This window comes from Solea solea, chromosome 21 (assembly GCF_958295425.1).
Source record: "Solea solea chromosome 21, fSolSol10.1, whole genome shotgun sequence".
Taxonomy (NCBI): domain Eukaryota; kingdom Metazoa; phylum Chordata; class Actinopteri; order Pleuronectiformes; family Soleidae; genus Solea; species Solea solea.
This window is the reverse complement of record NC_081154.1, coordinates 21,113,210-21,138,029: the sequence shown is the minus strand read 5'-3', so window position 1 is coordinate 21,138,029 and position 24,820 is coordinate 21,113,210. Positions and strand designations below refer to the sequence as shown.

Below are 24,820 nucleotides of genomic sequence, written 5' to 3'. Positions count from 1 at the left end.
ATACTTATGAATCTTTACTTCCTGTCCTTTTGTACATGAATACTGTGACTCGGATTCATATGTTCATTACTGTTTCATTGGGATAGCTTTTGATTATTATTGAGACTCATTTTAAAGACATAGACCTGTTTTCAGGGTGGTGCCCGATCTGATCAGATGAATATTTAACAAAATGTTCTAAATATTTAATAAAATAATACATTATTATTTTGTATCAATCAAATAATTGTCACTAACTTTTGATCCCCAGCAATAATATGTGTGTGTATGTTGCACAGTGTGAATGTGTATGAAAGATGTATGAATGGGTAAATACAGACCATAATACCAACTCTTCTTCTTCTTCTGATTTTTGTTGGTGGTAATAAAGTAATAAAGATAGTTAGAGGAAATGTAGTGGAGTAAGAGTTGCTACTCATACAAATGTCCACATGGTCATGTGTCTGATCTCCTGCAGCTAAAAACACAACTATCCCTTTAATAACACAGTGGCTGCTCAGGTGATTCGTCTTGTTCAGGGTGGACGATGGGAGACAAACCGGTGACGTCATGGTGATGTTAAAAAGAGGGCGGGGACAGAGATGTGGATGCTGCGAGTCCTCTCTCGGTGAATAAGCTGCACGAGGACCTCCGCTGCTGCCTGTCGGCGCCTCTGATGTTTCACCCGCACAGAGTCCACGAGCGGAGGACCGGCGGCCGACAGGGAGAGGTCCTCTGATATCAGGACTTCCTCCCCCCTCCCTCTCTCCTGGATGGAGCCCGGCTTTGTGCAGGCAGCGATGGCCGCGGGCGATGCCTCGAAAAAGGCGTCGGTTAGGAACGTAACAGTGGAGAGAACGAACCTCCTCACCGTCTGCAGGTACGCGCGCGCGCGTGTGTGTGTGTGTGTGTTTGCTCTGAGTCATGCGGTGTCATAGCAACGTTCCGGTTTTATTTTCGTCACAGCAGATACATGTATACAATAACCGTATGACGACATATTCTGACATCCACGGTGACGTCATCCTCTGCAGACATGAAGCCAGTGCTGTGGGCTTCTCTTGTCTCACTCCCTCATGTCTCACTCTCTCAGTGTCTCACTCTCTCAGTGTGAGTGATCATTTAGCGTTGTCATCTTTGTCACTGCCTTGATTTTCTGCTCTCTGATGGAGGCGTGGTTGCTATGACGACAACCTTCCTAGGGCAAGGACTGCTTGGCACCCTAGGGAATCAGATCATGAAGGCAGTGAGGCCAGCACTGGGTAGAAATAAATAAATATATATACAGTTTATGGCCTATTTAGCAGACAAGGATTGTGTATGTGTACACCAGGTGGAGGAGGCGTGTCTGACCTCTGTTGAGCAGCATATTTAAATCTGTTTTATGTAGAATTAGGTTGATAATAGCAGTGCATGATATGATCATATCTGTGACATATGTGAGATGGTAGCTCAAACTGGCTGACACAGGGTGAAAGGCGGGGTTACACCCTGTGTCAGGGCAAAGGTCGAGATGACTCGTTCTCACACCTGCGGTCAGCGAGTGTCCAGTTAAGAGGAAAACTGACTCACACAGAAAGGCCGTGTGTTTCCTCCACATCGGAGCCAAACATGGAGCTACATCAAACCCCAATGGACCACCATGTCTTTATAGCCCACAAAAGACTGCATCAAGGTTAAGCTTGAGGTTAGGGTTATAGTAAATCTGCCCTTCTGTATGGAATGGTATGTATAACGTTCCATCATTCAGTCCCTTCCCTTTGGGTACCAGACTCACCCACAACAGTCAGTTTATTGGGCAACAGAAAAACGGAACTCTGGAACGACGTCATGCTACGTATCTCGCTGACGCAGCCCCGCCCACCGAGTTTAGGTAGTCTTCTCTGTCTTACTGTTCCACAACTGACCGTACTGTACAAACCAGACTGTACCATGATGGAAACACAACGTAAACACAACACAAGACAATGCTTGTCCTCACACGAGCCACTGAGGCAGATGATTTCACTCCCATTGTTCCAGAAGCAACAATGTCTCATTCAGCTGCTCTGACTCAGGCCACATGCAGGACAACAGCTGACTGACCGTCTTTAACAAGTACACACACACACACACACACACCTGAGCTCAGTCTGTGAGCAGACACACAATCTGAGACTTTAATGCAATTTAGGCTCCAACTAACAATCATTGTCTTTATCTTTTATTGTTGTCTCCATTACTCTGTGAGTTGTTTAGTCCTTAAAATATCATAAAACCAGATCTTTACCGTCACATAAACCAAGAAGCTGAAATGACAGCACTCACACCGATGAATCGATTCTAACTATTACAAATCGATTTATCGATTACTTTACAACTTTAACCAGACATCAGATACAGCACAATTAAAAGAGGTGTTTCATGTGTCACATGACCTCAGTTCAGCATTACTGTTAAACGACCTGCAGTTTAGGCGTCATTGACATACTTCTGTATCATATTTAGCTATTATTCAGGTTTACCTCAGTGATAAAAACACAAGAAACAATGAAGCAGTAGACGAGCAGCAAGCTCAAAATGAAGATTTTCTCAATGGAATTTGGTGCGGAGAGTGAAACCGTCAGTCCCTTATAAACCACAGTTCCACTTTAACCTTATTAGAAAACATGTCTTCACCTTCAAATGTAATCATTTACATTACAGGGATTTTTGTGCCCATAAAATGTCAGAAAATGTTTAAAAACTGATCTCAAATGAGTTGTTTTGTCCACAAAACAAAATGATTGAGTTTTGATGATTTTTTTGATTCTACCCTGACTTATACTTATACTACATGATTGTACTTTGAAGCTGGGCAGGAAGTAGGAATAAGCAGGAAATGAATCTACAACGCCCATAATCAATCACATCATGAAAAACAATGGATGCTAAAAGGATAGTAATGAGATACTGACACAGAGTGCTGGAAAAAACGATTTTACCAGTACCTAATAAAAATCTCTGCCTGGTTAAAGCAGTGATATCTTCTTCTTCCCTCACTGGGAACAGAAGTTCGTAAACGACTCACTCTCCTGCACCAAAGTCCATCAAGAAATGCTCAGGGTTGTGATTCTCTCAAACCTTCCAGTCCCAAAGTTACACATTTGAACTCACTAATCTGGGGCAGCAGTGGATGAACAGCAGCTGTGCGCCGTGATGTGTCTTCGTCCTTCAGTGAACTGAAACAAAAGGAAGCAGTTATTGTCTCACTGATTCATTTGTTCCCATAAATGTATGAAGAATGACATCACTGTAGGCAGTGATGTCATTCTTCAGTGGTTAACTTCCTGTCAGCTCCCTGCTCCTCTACCTCCCACCTACACTCACCTCATAGGACTGAAAGTCATATCTGGTTATTTGTTCATTATAGCATGTTAGATCGAATGTGCTCCAGAGGCAAACAGTCTGTTATAAATTCAAGCCACATGTCAAAGGTCAGAGGTCACTGAAATAAAAAAAATAAGGAGGAGGCAACCGCAGCGTCATTTTTTACATTACACGTCATTTAGCAGACGCTTTTATCCAAAGCGACTTACAATGGAATTGAGTAAAATCAGCCATTTTAACGCAAAATGAATTATATTGATTGAAGCGATATTGTCCCGTGTTATACTTCGTTTAGAAATATATGGATATATAGTAAAATATTGAGATATCGCCCACTAGCATGACCAGTGATTCACTGTGACTGTAGATATCCTGGAGCAGAGGAGGAAAAGACCACAATCTTCTGCTCGGAGAACCAGAGCCAACATCCTTCAGCGGGAGCATGTTTCACTATCGTCCAGACAGACTTGACATAGTCTGACATAGTCTGACATAGTCATCAGGTCAGAGCAGGCGAAGAAGGTCGTCCTGGTGGAACTGACTGAAAGCTGTGATGAGGCCCATGAGAGGAAGAGCCTTAGATACCAAGACCTGTTCATGGAGTGCAGAGAGAGAGAGAGAGAGAGAGAGAGAGAGAGAGAGGGGCAGTCAGAGAGAGGGTTCCCAGCACAGTCTGTACAAGAGGGGCCAGGAGGGCTGGAGACCTGGAACCCAGTGAAGGTTGGGCTCCACCTAAGGATCTCAGTTTCAGGTTGAAGGCCCCAGTCATTCTCAAGAGTGACTGCGTAGTGGCATGTATTAAACGTCACTGGTTTACATCTGGTTGAGTTGTGTTTTCAAACTAATTTGAACTTGAGCTTTTACCTCATTGTTTAAATGACACACACACACACACACACACACACACACACACACACGCTCTCTCTTTCTTCCACACACGCAGGTTTTCAGTGAAGACGTTGTTGGAGAAATACACTGCAGAGCCCATCGATGATTCCTCTGAGGAGTTCATCAATTTTGCAGCCATCCTTGAACACATCCTCAGCCACCGTTTTAAAGGTAATGAGCACCTGAGTAAAGGGATGGGCTCAAATATCTGATTATTTGCTGATCATAAGAAGTCGATCAGTTATTGTGACTATTGCTAATGTTTTATCAGTTATTGCATTCATAGAAAGAAATCTTTGTACATTTGTGGTGCATCTTTTATCACAAATGGCAGCAGTAATCATTTAGTTAGTGGTCTTCATGTGTGTTTGCAGAAGTGATGAAATTCCCCAGGGTCTGTGAATGCATCTTGTTAGCTCAACATGCTGTGAACCCTGCATTACTGTCACTGTCATGCACTGGAGACAAATAATACCACGAAATATTCAAATAGCCACAAAAAGCAGTAGAACATTATAGAGGTACATTTTGCTCCTGTAGAGGAGCTCAAATAATCCAGTTAAATGTGGTTTTAAAGTGTTTTATGGACAGAAAACAACAAACTAAGACACTGTCAGTGATTCCAACTATTGTTTTCACGTTTTCTTAAGTGAAAGTTGAAGTTTTGCACTTTTGTCTTTTAAATTCTCAATAATTCTTCTTCACATTATATTTACATTTCACAAATCTGAGACAAAACATTTAATAGCAGTGATGTTGTGTTTGCACAATACATGAACATTAGATCAGTGAATAGAGAGCATTTGTTACACTGCTATTGAAGACAATTATTTATGTTTATATATGTTTTGTTAATGGAGTGGGCAAAAAAAAAAACTACGAGCCTCGCACATCAGCAGCATCTATTGGTCTTGTTTGTGTTTAGTCACTAACTAGTCTGCTCAGGAACCCACTGTTCCCTGAATGTAACACACAGCCGTTTGATCTGCAGTCTACAAACGTACTAAAGGCACCAGTGTGTGCAAAAGAACAGCTGTTAATAATGTTCATGTCACATGTTCCTCTCAGGCTCGGGCAGCTGGTTCGACGGTCAGAGGAGTTTCTGGGACTATGTTCGTGTGGCCTGTGCTAAAGTCCCCAACAGCTGCATCAGCAGCATTGAGAGCATGGAGAACATCAGCACCTCACGAGCCAAGGCAAGTACAACACAACAATGACAATGTTCAGATAAAGTTTGAATGCAGACAGTGTATCTACAAGCACCTCAGCGCCTTCTACTGGCTGTACTCTGCTATAGCACACAAATCCCGTTCTCTGGCAGTTGCAGTAGGAAACTCTCGTGTCATTGGTCACTGGACTGAACGCAGATCCACAAATGAATTACAATGTTCCCGCCGCCATCTTGTGTGATGTGTTCAGTCAGGTTGTCGTGACGACTCGTCTTTTGCTTTATTCAGCAGTCGAGATGCTCCGGTTAAGTATAGAGCTGAAACAATTAATCGATTAATATTCGATTTAATCGATTAATTGTTTTTACTAAATTAATCGACAACTATTTTGATAATCGATGAATCGAGAAAATAATCGACAGATTAATCAATTATGGAAATAATCTTTAGTTGCAGCTCTAGTTAAGTAAGTAACTGTTTGCAGTTTACATCGTATTACCTGGCTGCACATTTGATATCTCTTCTTTTTGGTTAGGGTGTAACAGGCCTGGAAGAGATGCTGGCTGGTGAATTTAGTTTTTTCAGTTTTTCCACAATGTGGTTATACAGTATAGCCCAGTGGTGAGATGCAGTTACTGCATATCACCATTAGGACACGCCAAAGCACCATTTTCATGCCTGATACCATTATTTTAAAGGAAACATATTATACCCTATTTCTCCAAGTTAAACTAGTTCCCTGGTGTCCTAATGAGCATGTCAGTGACATGCTTTGGTCAAAATACCATAAGGATGAAGCACCATAGCAGTTCAATAACCCTGCTAAACCCGCCCCTTTCAGAACGCTCGGTTTTGTGCATGGTCCCTTTATATGCAAATGAGACACAGGCAAACACACACCCACTTCTTCCAGGGGGTGTGTTGATGCCGGGCTGCATAAACTGCTGCTGTATGTGACTGTATCATGCTGAGTCTGTGCTCCGGTCATGGAGGACGTACTGAACAAATATGTTTAATTAGGACGTGTCAGAATGGTCAGTTATGACCTCTATTTGACCTTTTCTTAACAATGTGTGTGTTTGTACGTCGGTGAAATTTGTTCGCTGACTAAATACGGCGACCGCTGGCCGCAGTCTGATGTGAAGTGGTGCGAACACACAAACACACGTTTGCTGACTTTATCAGGCACATTAGCTTCATATATAAAATCCTCTGAGGCTGGAAGTTTGTGTAAAACACTGTGCTCCACTGTGCAGCCACCAACAGCACACTTGTCCCTCCGCGTTGACATAATACCGCTCTTCCTCCCTCGCCTGCACTCTCGCAGGGACAAGGTGGAGCTAAGGTGGAGCTAAGGTGGAGCTAAGGTGGAGCTAAGGTGGAGCTCTCGAGGTAAACTTACTGGTGGGTGGTAACATTCGCAGTGAAATGCGCATGCTGCCGTCATAAGCGCAGGGAATTCAACATGGCGTGTTTTATCTTCTATACTTACACTAAGGGGGACCACGAAAACATGACTGAGTATTCTTTTTCCACACTTTGGCGACTGGTAGGGCCTCCAGAGTCCCAAATATAAGTATTACAATGATTAAAAAGTTGATTTTGCATAATATGTCCCCTTTAAGGGTTCGGGTTCAGGCACTTATTTTTGTGTGTGTGAATGTTGCCTGTCTCTCCTTTAAAAGGGCCACACGGTGGTGTAGTGGTCAGCACTCTTGACTCTTGCATCAAGAAGACCTGGGTTTGAGCCCCGGTTTGAACAAGGGTCTTTCTGCATAGAGGTCACATGTTCTCCCCGTGTGTGTGTGTGTGGGTTTTCTCCGGGTTCTCCGGCTTCCTCTCACAGTCGAGGGACCGAGACTCCGGATCAGAATGCAGACAGTTCAGAAAACTCTCACACAGTAAAGTTTAAGAAGTCAGACTAATAGATCGTCTCACAAAGACATGGAGGAAAACATGGCTGCTGCTCTAACGTAGGAAACCCAGGCAGATACAACAGCAGAATGAACCAGTATTAAGACGTTGCTACAGGGGATCACTTCAGATATGTGTGGACTCAAATCTGGCATGGATGCAGTCCACGCTGCAGTAGAAAAGCTGGGGACAGCTCCAGGAGAAAGTTGCATATCTTGGGAGGAGCAGAAAGTGCCAAAGGACGAGACATGCAGGGGTTTGTGCAGAAGCTCCTCACTGAAGGTGACCCCGGTGCAGACAGAAACCGTCACGTCCTTGTATGGAGGGAAAAAGCAGCTTCACCCGGCTGTGCTGAGAGTTTTAGCGGATAATATCCCACACAGAGGAAGTTGGACTATATTTCTACACCTTACACCTCATAATAGAATTCCCAGCATATCATGAAGGAGATCATCGATGATGGACAGGTTCTGGTGAGCCGTATTTAAGGCTTAGATATTTGAGCTCTTATATGTAGATAAAAGATAAAAGTGTCACAGTAATGTTAATAGTTAAGGGTGAGTCACCCTGCAATGCACCCCTGAGGTTTGTTTCTGTCCCTCTGAGGCTTGGATGTATACTGATGGTTTATAAGTTAATGTTCAGATATTGTTATTATTATTTTAAAGCATGTGACGTGAGTTTTTGTTTTGGGTTATGGAAGAAACTGTTGGGTCCTGGTATATTAAACGTCAAGGGAAGTACAGACGTCCCTGTAAAATGGCAAGATTAGATTGTGAGGTACGCTTATACACATGCTACATAGTACATAATACTGCTGCTCAAAAAATGACCCAGAGTTGAACTATTACAGGTCATCAGCCTCTGTGGTGTGTGTCTCTTTCCACAGGTTGTAGGATTGTCCGCAGATGTTATAAAACAAAGAACAACATTCCATTTAAGGAATGGTTGAGGTTCATTTATCTAAAGTATTATTCTTTTGCCTAGGGTAGATGGTGAAGTGATATGTGCTGAGAGGGAGGGGCGTTACCGTGTATTTGAATATATATTATATTAAATATACATAAATGTGTGTTTTATGTTTTGTGCTTTTGTTTCTTTATTGTTTTTATTTTGTTACTCTCTTTTCTATTTGATTTTGCAAATGTTGTCACTGTAAACATAAAAAAAGAAAAAAGAAGAAGAAGTTATGGAGGTCTACTTACATATATTAACTTGTTTTCATGGTCACATATATGTTAGTTATGGAGGTCTACTTACATATATTAACTTGTTTTCATGGTCACGTATATGTTAGTTATGAAGGTCTACTTACATATATTAACTTGTTTTCATGGTCACATATATGTTAGTTATGGAGGTCTACTTACATATATTAACTTGTTTTCATGGTCACACATATATGTTAGTTATGGAGGTCTACTTACATATATTAACTTGTTTTCATGGTCACATATATGTTAGTTATGGAGGTCTACTTGCATATATTAACTTGTTTTCATGGTCACATATATATGTTAGTTATGGAGGTCTACTTACATATATTAACTTGTTTTCACGGTCACATATATGTTAGTTATGGAGGTCTACTTACATATATTAACTTGTTTTCACGGTCACATATATGTTAGTTATGGAGGTCTACTTACATATATTAACTTGTTTTCATGGTCACGTATATGTTAGTTATGGAGGTCTACTTACATATATTAACTTGTTTTCATGGTCACATATATGTTAGTTATGGAGGTCTACTTACATATATTATCTTGTTTTCATGGTCACGTATATGTTAGTTATGGAGGTCTACTTACATATATTAACTTGTTTTCATGGTCACGTATATGTTAGTTATGGAGGTCTACTTACATATATTAACTTGTTTTCATGGTCACATATATGTTAGTTATGGAGGTCTACTTACATATATTATCTTGTTTTCATGGTCACATATATGTTAGTTATGGAGGTCTACTTACATATATTAACTTGTTTTCATGGTCACATATATGTTAGTTATGGAGGTCTACTTACATATATTAACTTGTTTTCATGGTCACACATATATGTTAGTTATGGAGGTCTACTTACATATATTAACTTGTTTTCATGGTCACATATATGTCAGTTATGGAGGTCTACTTACATATATTAACTTGTTTTCATGGTCACGTATATGTTAGTTATGGAGGTCTACTTACATATATTAACTTGTTTTCACGGTCACATATATGTTAGTTATGGAGGTCTACTTACATATATTATCTTGTTTTCATGGTCACATATATGTTAGTTATGGAGGTCTACTTACATATATTAACTTGTTTTCATGGTCACATATATGTTAGTTATGGAGGTCTACTTACATATATTAACTTGTTTTCATGGTCACATATATGTTAGTTATGGAGGTCTACTCACATATATTAACTTGTTTTCATGGTCACATATATATGTTAGTTATGGAGGTCTACTTACATATATTAACTTGTTTTCATGGTCACATATATATGTTAGTTATGGAGGTCTACTCACATATATTAACTTGTTTTCATGGTCACATATATATGTTAGTTATGGAGGTCAACTCACATATATTAACTTGTTTTCATGGTCACATATATGTTAGTTATGGAGGTCTACTTACATATATTAACTTGTTTTCATGGTCACATATATGTTAGTTATGGAGGTCTACTTACATATATTAACTTGTTTTCATGGTCACATATATATGTTAGTTATGGAGGTCTACTTACATATATTAACTTGTTTTCACGGTCACATATATGTTAGTTATGGAGGTCTACTTACATATATTAACTTGTTTTCACGGTCACATATATGTTAGTTATGGAGGTCTACTTACATATATTAACTTGTTTTCACGGTCACATATATATGTTAGTTATGGAGGTCTACTTACATATATTAACTTGTTTTCATGGTCACATATATGTTAGTTATGGAGGTCTACTCACATATATTAACTTGTTTTCATGGTCATATATATGTTAGTTATGGAGGTCTACTTACATATATTAACTTGTTTTCATGGTCACATATATATGTTAGTTATGGAGGTCTACTTACATATATTAACTTGTTTTCATGGTCACATATATGTTAGTTATGGAGGTCTACTTACATATATTAACTTGTTTTCATGGTCACATATATGTTAGTTATGGAGGTCTACTTACATATATTAACTTGTTTTCATGGTCACATATATATGTTAGTTATGGAGGTCTACTTACATATATTAACTTGTTTTCATGGTCACATATATATGTTAGTTATGGAGGTCTACTTACATATATTAACTTGTTTTCATGGTCACATATATATGTTAGTTATGGAGGTCAACTCACATATATTAACTTGTTTTCATGGTCACATATATGTTAGTTATGGAGGTCTACTTACATATATTAACTTGTTTTCATGGTCACATATATATGTTAGTTATGGAGGTCTACTTACATATATTAACTTGTTTTCATGGTCACATATATGTTAGTTATGGAGGTCTACTCACATATATTAACTTGTTTTCATGGTCACATATATGTTAGTTATGGAGGTCTACTTACATATATTAACTTGTTTTCATGGTCACATATATGTTAGTTATGGAGGTCTACTTACATATATTAACTTGTTTTCATGGTCACATATATATGTTAGTTATGGAGGTCTACTTACATATATTAACTTGTTTTCATGGTCACATATATATGTTAGTTATGGAGGTCTACTCACATATATTAACTTGTTTTCATGGTCACATATATGTTAGTTATGGAGGTCTACTTACATATATTAACTTGTTTTCATGGTCACATATATATGTTAGTTATGGAGGTCTACTTACATATATTAACTTGTTTTCATGGTCACATATATGTTAGTTATGGAGGTCTACTTACATATATTAACTTGTTTTCATGGTCACATATATGTTAGTTATGGAGGTCTACTTACATATATTAACTTGTTTTCATGGTCACATATATGTTAGTTATGGAGGTCTACTTACATATATTAACTTGTTTTCATGGTCACATATATATGTTAGTTATGGAGGTCTACTTACATATATTAACTTGTTTTCATGGTCACATATATGTTAGTTATGGAGGTCTACTCACATATATTAACTTGTTTTCATGGTCACATATATATGTTAGTTATGGAGGTCTACTTACATATATTAACTTGTTTTCATGGTCACATATATATGTTAGTTATGGAGGTCTACTTACATATATTAACTTGTTTTCATGGTCACATATATGTTAGTTATGGAGGTCTACTTACATATATTAACTTGTTTTCATGGTCACATATATGTTAGTTATGGAGGTCTACTTACATATATTAACTTGTTTTCATGGTCACATATATGTTAGTTATGGAGGTCTACTTACATATATTAACTTGTTTTCATGGTCACATATATGTTAGTTATGGAGGTCTACTTACATATATTAACTTGTTTTCATGGTCACATATATGTTAGTTATGGAGGTCTACTTACATATATTAACTTGTTTTCATGGTCACATATATGTTAGTTATGGAGGTCTACTTACATATATTAACTTGTTTTCATGGTCACATATATGTTAGTTATGGAGGTCTACTTACATATATTAACTTGTTTTCATGGTCACATATATGTTAGTTATGGAGGTCTACTTACATATATTAACTTGTTTTCATGGTCACATATATGTTAGTTATGGAGGTCTACTTACATATATTAACTTGTTTTCATGGTCACATATATGTGAGTTATGGAGGTCTACTTACATATATTAACTTGTTTTCATGGTCACATATATGTTAGTTATGGAGGTCTACTTACATATATTAACTTGTTTTCATGGTCACATATATATGTTAGTTATGGAGGTCTACTCACATATATTAACTTGTTTTCATGGTCACATATATATGTTAGTTATGGAGGTCAACTCACATATATTAACTTGTTTTCATGGTCACATATATGTTAGTTATGGAGGTCTACTTACATATATTAACTTGTTTTCATGGTCACATATATATGTTAGTTATGGAGGTCTACTTACATATATTAACTTGTTTTCATGGTCACATATATGTTAGTTATGGAGGTCTACTTACATATATTAACTTGTTTTCATGGTCACATATATGTTAGTTATGGAGGTCTACTCACATATATTAACTTGTTTTCATGGTCACATATATATGTTAGTTATGGAGGTCTACTTACATATATTAACTTGTTTTCATGGTCACATATATGTTAGTTATGGAGGTCTACTTACATATATTAACTTGTTTTCATGGTCACATATATATGTTAGTTATGGAGGTCTACTTACATATATTAACTTGTTTTCATGGTCACATATATGTTAGTTATGGAGGTCTACTCACATATATTAACTTGTTTTCATGGTCACATATATATGTTAGTTATGGAGGTCTACTTACATATATTAACTTGTTTTCATGGTCACATATATATGTTAGTTATTGAGGTCTACTTACATATATTAACTTGTTTTCATGGTCACATATATGTTAGTTATGGAGGTCTACTTACATATATTAACTTGTTTTCATGGTCACATATATGTTAGTTATGGAGGTCTACTTACATATATTAACTTGTTTTCATGGTCACATATATATGTTAGTTATGGAGGTCTACTTACATATATTAACTTGTTTTCATGGTCACATATATGTTAGTTATGGAGGTCTACTTACATATATTAACTTGTTTTCATGGTCACATATATGTTAGTTATGGAGGTCTACTCACATATATTAACTTGTTTTCATGGTCACATATATATGTTAGTTATGGAGGTCTACTTACATATATTAACTTGTTTTCATGGTCACATATATGTTAGTTATGGAGGTCTACTTACATATATTAACTTGTTTTCATGGTCACATATATATGTTAGTTATGGAGGTCTACTTACATATATTAACTTGTTTTCATGGTCACATATATGTTAGTTATGGAGGTCTACTCACATATATTAACTTGTTTTCATGGTCACATATATATGTTAGTTATGGAGGTCTACTTACATATATTAACTTGTTTTCATGGTCACATATATATATGTTAGTTATGGAGGTCTACTTACATATATTAACTTGTTTTCATGGTCACATATATGTGAGTTATGGAGGTCTACTTACATATATTAACTTGTTTTCATGGTCACATATATGTTAGTTATGGAGGTCTACTTACATATATTAACTTGTTTTCATGGTCACATATATATGTTAGTTATGGAGGTCTACTCACATATATTAACTTGTTTTCATGGTCACATATATATGTTAGTTATGGAGGTCTACTTACATATATTAACTTGTTTTCATGGTCACATATATGTTAGTTATGGAGGTCTACTTACATATATTAACTTGTTTTCATGGTCACATATATATGTTAGTTATGGAGGTCTACTTACATATATTAACTTGTTTTCATGGTCACATATATGTTAGTTATGGAGGTCTACTCACATATATTAACTTGTTTTCATGGTCACATATATATGTTAGTTATGGAGGTCTACTTACATATATTAACTTGTTTTCATGGTCACATATATATGTTAGTTATGGAGGTCTACTTACATATATTAACTTGTTTTCATGGTCACATATATGTTAGTTATGGAGGTCTACTTACATATATTAACTTGTTTTCATGGTCACATATATGTTAGTTATGGAGGTCTACTTACATATATTAACTTGTTTTCATGGTCACATATATGTTAGTTATGGAGGTCTACTTACATATATTAACTTGTTTTCATGGTCACATATATGTTAGTTATGGAGGTCTACTTACATATATTAACTTGTTTTCATGGTCACATATATGTTAGTTATGGAGGTCTACTTACATATATTAACTTGTTTTCATGGTCACATATATGTTAGTTATGGAGGTCTACTTACATATATTAACTTGTTTTCATGGTCACATATATGTTAGTTATGGAGGTCTACTTACATATATTAACTTGTTTTCATGGTCACATATATATGTTAGTTATGGAGGTCTACTTACATATATTAACTTGTTTTCATGGTCACATATATGTTAGTTATGGAGGTCTACTCACATATATTAACTTGTTTTCATGGTCACATATATATGTTAGTTATGGAGGTCTACTTACATATATTAACTTGTTTTCATGGTCACATATATATGTTAGTTATGGAGGTCTACTTACATATATTAACTTGTTTTCATGGTCACATATATGTTAGTTATGGAGGTCTACTTACATATATTAACTTGTTTTCATGGTCACATATATGTTAGTTATGGAGGTCTACTTACATATATTAACTTGTTTTCATGGTCACATATATATGTTAGTTATGGAGGTCTACTTACATATATTAACTTGTTTTCATGGTCACATATATATGTTAGTTATGGAGGTCTACTTACATATATTAACTTGTTTTCATGGTCACATATATGTTAGTTATGGAGGTCTACTTACATATATTAACTTGTTTTCATGGTCACGTATATGTTAGTTATGGAGGTCTACTTACATATATTAACTTGTTTTCATGGTCACGTATATGTTAGTTATGGAGGTCTACTTACATATATTAACTTGTTTTCATGGTCACGTATATGTTAGTTATGGAGGTCTACTTACATATATTAACTTGTTTTCATGGTCACGTATATGTTAGTTATGGAGGTCTACTTACATATATTAACTTGTTTTCATGGTCACGTATATGTTAGTTATGGAGGTCTACTTACATATATTAACTTGTTTTCATGGTCACGTATATGTTAGTTATGGAGGTCTACTTACATATATTAACTTGTTTTCATGGTCACGTATATGTTAGTTATGGAGGTCTACTTACATATATTAACTTGTTTTCATGGTCACGTATATGTTAGTTATGGAGGTCTACTTACATATATTAACTTGTTTTCATGGTCACATATATGTTAGTTATGGAGGTCTACTTACATATATTAACTTGTTTTCACGGTCACATATATGTTAGTTATGGAGGTCTACTTACATATATTAACTTGTTTTCACGGTCACGTATATGTTAGTTATGGAGGTCTACTTACATATATTAACTTGTTTTCACGGTCACGTATATGTTAGTTATGGAGGTCTACTTACATATATTAACTTGTTTTCATGGTCACGTATATGTTAGTTATGGAGGTCTACTTACATATATTAACTTGTTTTCATGGTCACATATATGTTAGTTATGGAGGTCTACTTACATATATTATCTTGTTTTCATGGTCACATATATGTTAGTTATGGAGGTCTACTTACATATATTAACTTGTTTTCATGGTCACATATATGTTAGTTATGGAGGTCTACTTACATATATTAACTTGTTTTCATGGTCACATATATGTTAGTTATGGAGGTCTACTCACATATATTAACTTGTTTTCATGGTCACATATATATGTTAGTTATGGAGGTCTACTTACATATATTAACTTGTTTTCATGGTCACATATATATGTTAGTTATGGAGGTCTACTCACATATATTAACTTGTTTTCATGGTCACATATATATGTTAGTTATGGAGGTCAACTCACATATATTAACTTGTTTTCATGGTCACATATATGTTAGTTATGGAGGTCTACTTACATATATTAACTTGTTTTCATGGTCACATATATATGTTAGTTATGGAGGTCTACTTACATATATTAACTTGTTTTCATGGTCACATATATGTTAGTTATGGAGGTCTACTCACATATATTAACTTGTTTTCATGGTCACATATATATGTTAGTTATGGAGGTCTACTTACATATATTAACTTGTTTTCATGGTCACATATATGTTAGTTATGGAGGTCTACTTACATATATTAACTTGTTTTCATGGTCACATATATATGTTAGTTATGGAGGTCTACTTACATATATTAACTTGTTTTCATGGTCACATATATGTTAGTTATGGAGGTCTACTCACATATATTAACTTGTTTTCATGGTCACATATATATGTTAGTTATGGAGGTCTACTTACATATATTAACTTGTTTTCATGGTCACATATATATGTTAGTTATGGAGGTCTACTTACATATATTAACTTGTTTTCATGGTCACATATATGTTAGTTATGGAGGTCTACTTACATATATTAACTTGTTTTCATGGTCACATATATGTTAGTTATGGAGGTCTACTTACATATATTAACTTGTTTTCATGGTCACATATATGTTAGTTATGGAGGTCTACTTACATATATTAACTTGTTTTCATGGTCACATATATATGTTAGTTATGGAGGTCTACTTACATATATTAACTTGTTTTCATGGTCACATATATGTTAGTTATGGAGGTCTACTCACATATATTAACTTGTTTTCATGGTCACATATATATGTTAGTTATGGAGGTCTACTTACATATATTAACTTGTTTTCATGGTCACATATATGTTAGTTATGGAGGTCTACTTACATATATTAACTTGTTTTCATGGTCACATATATGTTAGTTATGGAGGTCTACTTACATATATTAACTTGTTTTCATGGTCACATATATGTTAGTTATGGAGGTCTACTTACATATATTAACTTGTTTTCATGGTCACATATATGTTAGTTATGGAGGTCTACTTACATATATTAACTTGTTTTCATGGTCACATATATGTTAGTTATGGAGGTCTACTTACATATATTAACTTGTTTTCATGGTCACATATATGTTAGTTATGGAGGTCTACTTACATATATTAACTTGTTTTCATGGTCACGTATATGTTAGTTATGGAGGTCTACTTACATATATTAACTTGTTTTCATGGTCACGTATATGTTAGTTATGGAGGTCTACTTACATATATTAACTTGTTTTCATGGTCACGTATATGTTAGTTATGGAGGTCTACTTACATATATTAACTTGTTTTCATGGTCACGTATATGTTAGTTATGGAGGTCTACTTACATATATTAACTTGTTTTCATGGTCACGTATATGTTAGTTATGGAGGTCTACTTACATATATTAACTTGTTTTCATGGTCACATATATGTTAGTTATGGAGGTCTACTTACATATATTAACTTGTTTTCATGGTCACATATATGTTAGTTATGGAGGTCTACTTACATATATTAACTTGTTTTCATGGTCACACATATATGTTAGTTATGGAGGTCTACTTACATATATTAACTTGTTTTCATGGTCACATATATGTCAGTTATGGAGGTCTACTTACATATATTAACTTGTTTTCATGGTCACGTATATGTTAGTTATGGAGGTCTACTTACATATATTAACTTGTTTTCATGGTCACGTATATGTTAGTTATGGAGGTCTACTTACATATATTAACTTGTTTTCATGGTCACGTATATGTGAGTTATGGAGGTCTACTTACATATATTAACTTGTCTTCATGGTCACATGTATGTGAGTTATGGAGGTCTACTTACATATATTAACTTGTTTTCATGGTCACGTATATGTTAGTTATGGAGGTCTACTTACATATATTAACTTGTTTTCATGGTCACGTATATGTTAGTTATGGAGGTCTACTTACATATATTAACTTGTTTTCATGGTCACGTATATGTTAGTTATGGAGGTCTACTTACATATATTAACTTGTTTTCATGGTCACGTATATGTTAGTTATGGAGGTCTACTTACATATATTAACTTGTTTTCATGGTCACGTATATGTTAGTTATGGAGGTCTACTTACATATATTAACTTGTTTTCACGGTCACGTATATGTTAGTTATGGAGGTCTACTTACATATATTAACTTGTTTTCACGGTCACGTATATGTTAGTTATGGAGGTCTACTTACATATATTAACTTGTTTTCATGGTCACGTATATGTTAGTTATGGAGGTCTACTTACATATATTAACTTGTTTTCATGGTCACGTATATGTTAGTTATGGAGGTCTACTTACATATATTAACTTGTTTTCATGGTCACATATATATATGTTAGTTATGGAGGTCTACTTACATATATTAACTTGTTTTCATGGTCACATATATGTGAGTTATGGAGGTCTACTTACATATATTAACTTGTTTTCATGGTCACATATATGTTAGTTATGGAGGTCTACTTACATATATTAACTTGTTTTCATGGTCACATATATATGTTAGTTATGGAGGTCTACTCACATATATTAACTTGTTTTCATGGTCACATATATATGTTAGTTATGGAGGTCTACTTACATATATTAACTTGTTTTCATGGTCACATATATGTTAGTTATGGAGGTCTACTTACATATATTAACTTGTTTTCATGGTCACATATATATGTTAGTTATGGAGGTCTACTTACATATATTAACTTGTTTTCATGGTCACATATATGTTAGTTATGGAGGTCTACTCACATATATTAACTTGTTTTCATGGTCACATATATATGTTAGTTATGGAGGTCTACTTACATATATTAACTTGTTTTCATGGTCACATATATATGTTAGTTATGGAGGTCTACTTACATATATTAACTTGTTTTCATGGTCACATATATGTTAGTTATGGAGGTCTACTTACATATATTAACTTGTTTTCATGGTCACATATATGTTAGTTATGGAGGTCTACTTACATATATTAACTTGTTTTCATGGTCACATATATGTTAGTTATGGAGGTCTACTTACATATATTAACTTGTTTTCATGGTTAAAAACCTCCTAATCGCTGCAAACGAGCCGATCAAATTATCTCCTCACTGACGCTCTCGTCAGCCACGGGCCACCAGTTTGACACATGTGGTCTATCTGGACCTGATGTTTTATTTTATTTGTATTTTCTTATTATTTGGAGTTTGACAAAATAACACAGTGGAATTTAAATGGCTGTTCAAGTTTGTGTAAGTGTGGCAGGGGTGTGACGTTGTTGTTGTGGTGGTGGGAGCGTTTCAATAAACGGTTGAGCTGTGTTCAGCTCCAACGAGTATTATGTTCCTGAGTTTCTGTCAGTAGAAAAGAGTGACTTCATATGTTAAAACAATAAATGACTTTATAAAACCACTTTTTGTTATATATCAATCTTTTGATCTGCGGTAATAATGAATTTAAATGAAAATGCGTCAAGCACTTATTGGCATGTATATCAGGATAGCAGCACAGAGGCTTCAGTAGTCCATCCCTCCTCTCACTGTTAGTGGCTGAGTAAATAAAAACATTTGACCTTTGACCTTATTAATCAGATAAATAACATAAATATTGAGGTTTGATACCAGGCTCTTGTGTGTGTTTAATACTTGAATATCTTACTCTCTGGTGACCTCTACAGGGCAGAGCGTGGATTAGAGTTGCTCTGATGGAGAAAAGACTGTCCGAATACATAGCCACTGCTCTGAGGGACAGTAGGACGACCAGGTGAGAGACACTGAGAAACTGACCACACACTATATATTCTGTATATTCTGACACACATGTTCTTAGCAGCTCACACGTGTCTGTGTGTTGCAGGAGGTTGTACGCAGAAGGAGCCATCATGTTGAGAGAAGAAGCCACAGTCCTGACAGGGATGCTCATAGGTCTCGGAGCCATAGACTTTAGGTCGGAGAACTTTGACCTTTATTACATTTCATTTCGGAGCATACTCTGTATCTTATTCTTGTGTTATTGCTTTACTACAGTTTCTGTCTGAAAGGTGAGGTCTTGGATGGAAAATCCTCGGCAGTGATTGATTACACACCATACTTGAAATTCACACAAAGGTTTGTTTTTGTTTCCCTCTCTTCCAGCTCCAAATAACTTATTTGTTTGCTTTGTACATTATCATCATGTCACCACTTAATCATGTCAGTAAAGAGCAATATTCCTCTGTGATAAAGGCTTGGTGAAAGGACTGTACATACATCTACCTCAGCTGTATATGAATAAATGTACCTTTACTGGGAGAAAATGCACAAACAAATGCATTCAGAACTATAACAATTATCTAATAAGAAAAAAATATTTATTTAAAGATTGTCAGGACTGGATACCATTGTCTTCAGGGACAGAATCACAAGATCATTCGTTTTTTAATTGTACAGATTTGAGTTTATTTTGACGATACTGTAAATAGTATTTAAATTCCTCGTTTTTGGAAAAAAAAAGTTATTCATTAATGCAGATTTATTTATTAAGAGCAAAACACTCTTTAAAGTCTTTTTAAATGGAAAAAAAAGTTACAAACAAAACTATATATATATACATATATATGTACTGTATATACGTATCTGTTGCAGCTACGATTACCTGAGTGACGATGAAGATGGCCACAGTGTCAACAGCAGCACCAGTGATGAAAGCGTCCCTGAACATCCCTACATCCCCCTGGTCACTGACGAGGAGAGCTGGAGCACAAAGTGTCGCAAGATGGAGCAGAGGTTCAAGATCGTCAACGCGCAGAAGGTGCGTAAAAATGTGGTCCAAAGGTATTGTTCGGGTATTTGTGGTTGTACGTGAAAACGTGGTTAAAAATTTGGTTTAAATGTATTGTTCAGGTATTTGCAGTTGTATATGTTAACATGGTTAAAAATGTGGTCTAAAGGTATTGTTCAGGTGCTTGTGGTTGTCAATGAAAACGTTGTTAAAAATGTGGTCTAAAGGTTTTTTTCAGGTGTTTGTAGTTGTACGTGAAAATGTGGTTAAAATTTGGTCTAAAGGTATTGTTCAGGTGTTTGTGGTTGTACATGAAACGTGGTTAAAAATGTGGTCTAAAGGTTTTGTTCAGGTGTTTGTGGTTGTACGTGAAAACGTGGTTAAAAATGTGGTCTAAAGGTATTGTTCGGGTATTTGTGGTTGTACGTGAAAACAAGGTTAAAAATGTGGTCTAAAGGTATTGTTCGGGTATTTGTGGTTATATGTGAAAACGTGGTTAAAAATGTGGTCTAAAGGTATTGTTCGGGTATTTGTGGTTGTACGTGAAAACGTGGTTAAAAATATGGTCTAAAGGTATTGTTCGGGTATTTGTGGTTGTACGTGAAAACGTGATTAAATGCGGTCTAAAGGTATTGTTTGGGTATTTGTGGTTATACGTGAAAACGTGGTTAAAAATGTGGTCTAAAGGTATTGTTCGGGTATTTGTGGTTGTACGTGAAAACGTGATTAAATGCGGTCTAAAGGTATTGTTTGGGTATTTGTGGTTATACGTGAAAACGTGGTTAAAAATGTGGTCTAAATGTATTGTTCGGGTATTTTTGGTTGTACGTGAAAACGTGATTAAATGCGGTCTAAAGGTATTGTTCGGGTGTTTGTGGTTGTACGTGAAAACGTGATTAAATGCAGTCTAAAGGTATTGTTCGGGTATTTGTGGTTGTACGTGAAAACGTGGTTAAATGCGGTCTAAAGGTATTGTTCAGGTATTTGTGGTTGTACATGAAAACGTGGTTAAATATGTGGGACACAAAACAGATTTCTGTCACTTGACAAAAGATATGTCTAATAGAATTTATGCCAGATTTTCTGACTGGAAACTCTAATTTGTGTCGACGTGCCATCGCCTCATCCTAGGAGACATAGTTTTCACAATAACTCAAGTGTATTGACTTCACCTAGTACCATTGAACGTATTAGTATCAGTTTAATGTCGAAAAGCTTGACCCTGAGTCTGCTACTCTCGGAGTCATCCCTAATAAATCAGTCATGTTGCCATGGTGATGCTTACCTCAGGGGGCCGACCAGTGACCTGAAAGAAAAAAAACTTTCTTTTCTTTAGTGGTCAAATATAAAGAAAAATAAACAAAATGGGAAAATATGTTTTCTTTAAAAAAAAGTTTTTGATCTTTATTGTCTTTCTTGCAAACAGGTAAATTAAATAAATATTTATATTATATTTATAAATATAAATGTATATAAATATTTATAAATATAAATAATTAAATAAAAGAAAACTACATTTCAAAGTTAAAGAATAATAATAAACTGCAAAGAATCAGGGTTGAGGTTTCTTAAAAACTATTCTCTGTCCGTCTGTTATCAGAGTGTCAAAGATTCTCCCAGCTTTTATCTACTACCGTTTGCTTTATTTATTGCTCTAAATCTTTGTTATCATCACATGAAATTACAGCTCTGTAGCACCTGTGTGGAGAGGTCACTCTTTCTCCTCCTTTCTTTCTCGTAACTATCAAATGTGTCCAAGAAAATCTTATAGCTTTGACAGTTTTAATGGTTCCACTTCTAGATCCTGTACACACTGTGTAGACAAAGCTGTTGATCCACAGCAGCTTCATCAGCATGTTCAAATGTGTCACTGTGTGTCACCACACTACAAACCTGAACTACAATACATCTTAAAGGGAACTTTAATGAGTCATTTAAGTTATAAGTGAAGTGATGTTGAGTCTGTTTTGTAAAACTAGATGAATCTTTCACTCAGTGTGAACGTGTGTTGTCAGGGTTACCTGGAGGAGCTGGTGCGCCTGCGTGAGTCCCAGCTGAAGAACACAGAGGCTGAAAATAAGAGGCTGAAGGCTCGCCTGGACGAGCTGCAAGGCCAGAACCTACAGGAGAAGAAGGAACTAGAAACCATAGTCCTGGAGCTTCAGGAGCAACTGTGAGTCTTGTCTTATTCACCCACAGATAAATGTGTATGAAATATTTCTCTCTGGGCTTTGAGACTAAATGTCAAAATTAGATTTTGATGGAATGATAAGAAGATTTCATCTGTGTTTGTCCTCGTGTATTTCAGGACAAGCTTGATTCCATGTGACCCCAATCACCTGGCCAAAAACCTTTCCATCCCTCTGGTCAACCAGTGGCCCACACTCCAGGAGGAGGTCAAGTTGATCCGCAGGTCTGACATTTGATGACTTCTGTCACTTAAAGCATCGATTCCCAAACACTGGGGCGGGACCCACAGATGGGTCAACCTTTTATTTTACATTTACTGTATGTGTGTAAATTTAAAATAACATGTGTAAATGAAGTTGTCATTTATATACTAAACGTATCTTGGAAATCATTTGGTTACCAAAAAAGTATTATTATTATAAATTCAATTTGATTCAATTCAATTCAATGTTATTTGTATAGCGCCAAATCCTAACACACATGATCTCAGGTCTGTACATAAACAACATCAAAGAGAGCAGAGAAACACAACAGTTCACACAATGAGCAAACACTAGGCATCAGTGGAGAGAAAAAACTCCCTCTTAACAGAAGAAGAAATCTCTGACAGAACCAGACTCAGAGATGTGCAGCATCTGCCTCGACCGGTTGGGGTGAAAGGAAGATGGGGGACAGAGGAGAGGTGGGGGACAGAAAGGGGGAGAGAAAGGACAAGAGGGAGATGAGGTAGAGACAGAAGAGAGAGAGAGACCAGGAGCAGATACACAACAACTGTATCAAGTTACAAGTTTATACAGTCAATGATATCGACTTTTTAATTATAGCACAATAATAATGGTGATGATATGTATGATATGGATAGCCTCGAAAACTGGATCTGGATCCTGCAACCTGCAAGGATACAGAGAGAGAGAGAGAGGGAAGGAAGGAAGGAAAGACACAAACTAGGGAGAGAAAGAGACAAGGTTAATGACATATAAAAAGTCATATTCATACCCTGAGTGTGAGAGAGTGAATGTGCGTGCACCACAGGAAAATCCCCCAGCAGTCTAGGTCTATAGCAGCAGAACTAAGAGATGGTCCAGGTTTCCCTGAACCAGCTCTAACTATAAGCTTTATCAAAAAGGAAAGTTTTAAGTCTAACTTTAAATACGGAGAGAGGCTCCGCCTCCCGAACTGTCATTGGAAGCTGGTTCCACAGGAGAGGAGGAGCCTGGTAACTGAAGGCTCTGCCTCCCATTCTGCTCTTACAGACTCTGGGAACCACAAGTAACCCTGTATTTTGTGACCTAAGTGGTCTGTTAGGGTGATAAGGTAAGACTAGGTCTTACAGGTATGAAGGGGCGTGACCATTAAGTGCTTTGTACGTGAGGAGGAGGATTATAAATTGAATTCTAAACTGTGGGTGGAGCCAGTGTAGAGAAGCTAACACTGGAGTTATATGGTCTCTCTTTCTAGTTCCTGTCAGAACTGGTGCTGCAGCATTTTGAATGAACTGAAGGGTTCTAACAGACTTGTTGGAACATCCTGATAATAAGGAGTTACAGTAATCTAATCTAGATGTAACAAAAGCATGAACTAGTTTTTCAGCATCCTGTAAAGACAGAATGTTTCTAATTTTCATAATGTTCCGCAGGTGGAAGAAGGCTGTTCTGGAAATGAGTTTTATGTGTGAATCAAATCACATTTCCTGGTCAAAAGTAACTCCAAGGTTCCTCACAGTGGAACTGGAAGCCATGGTGATGTCATCTAAAGTGACAATGTGATCAGAAAGTTTTTCTCTGAGGTGTTTAGGGCCGAGTATAAAAGTTTAAAAGTAGAAAGTTACAGGTCATCCA

The 24,820-nt window shown here is 36.1% G+C and overlaps 1 protein-coding gene across 2 annotated transcripts in view; it reads left to right on the top strand.

Annotated features, from left to right (window-relative positions):
• The first annotated feature begins 559 nt into the window (after window positions 1-559).
• The window catches only part of rundc3ab (RUN domain containing 3Ab), a 28,272-nt gene continuing 4,011 nt past the window's right edge, over window positions 560-24,820 (top strand). The window contains exons 1-9 of one of the 2 annotated variants that reach the window (XR_009234234.1): window positions 560-859; window positions 4,271-4,386; window positions 5,284-5,411; window positions 19,711-19,796; window positions 19,890-19,979; window positions 20,060-20,140; window positions 20,657-20,822; window positions 22,808-22,965; window positions 23,101-23,205. Coding sequence is in view for 1 of the 2 variants with exons in the window: in XM_058621736.1 (XP_058477719.1) it covers window positions 753-859; window positions 4,271-4,386; window positions 5,284-5,411; window positions 19,711-19,796; window positions 19,890-19,979; window positions 20,060-20,140; window positions 20,657-20,822; window positions 22,808-22,965; window positions 23,101-23,205 (1,037 nt within the window). In the remaining variant the exon portion in view is untranslated. The remainder of the gene's footprint in view (window positions 860-4,270; window positions 4,387-5,283; window positions 5,412-19,710; window positions 19,797-19,889; window positions 19,980-20,059; window positions 20,141-20,656; window positions 20,823-22,807; window positions 22,966-23,100; window positions 23,206-24,820) is intronic. The other variant, XM_058621736.1, reaches the window with a different exon arrangement.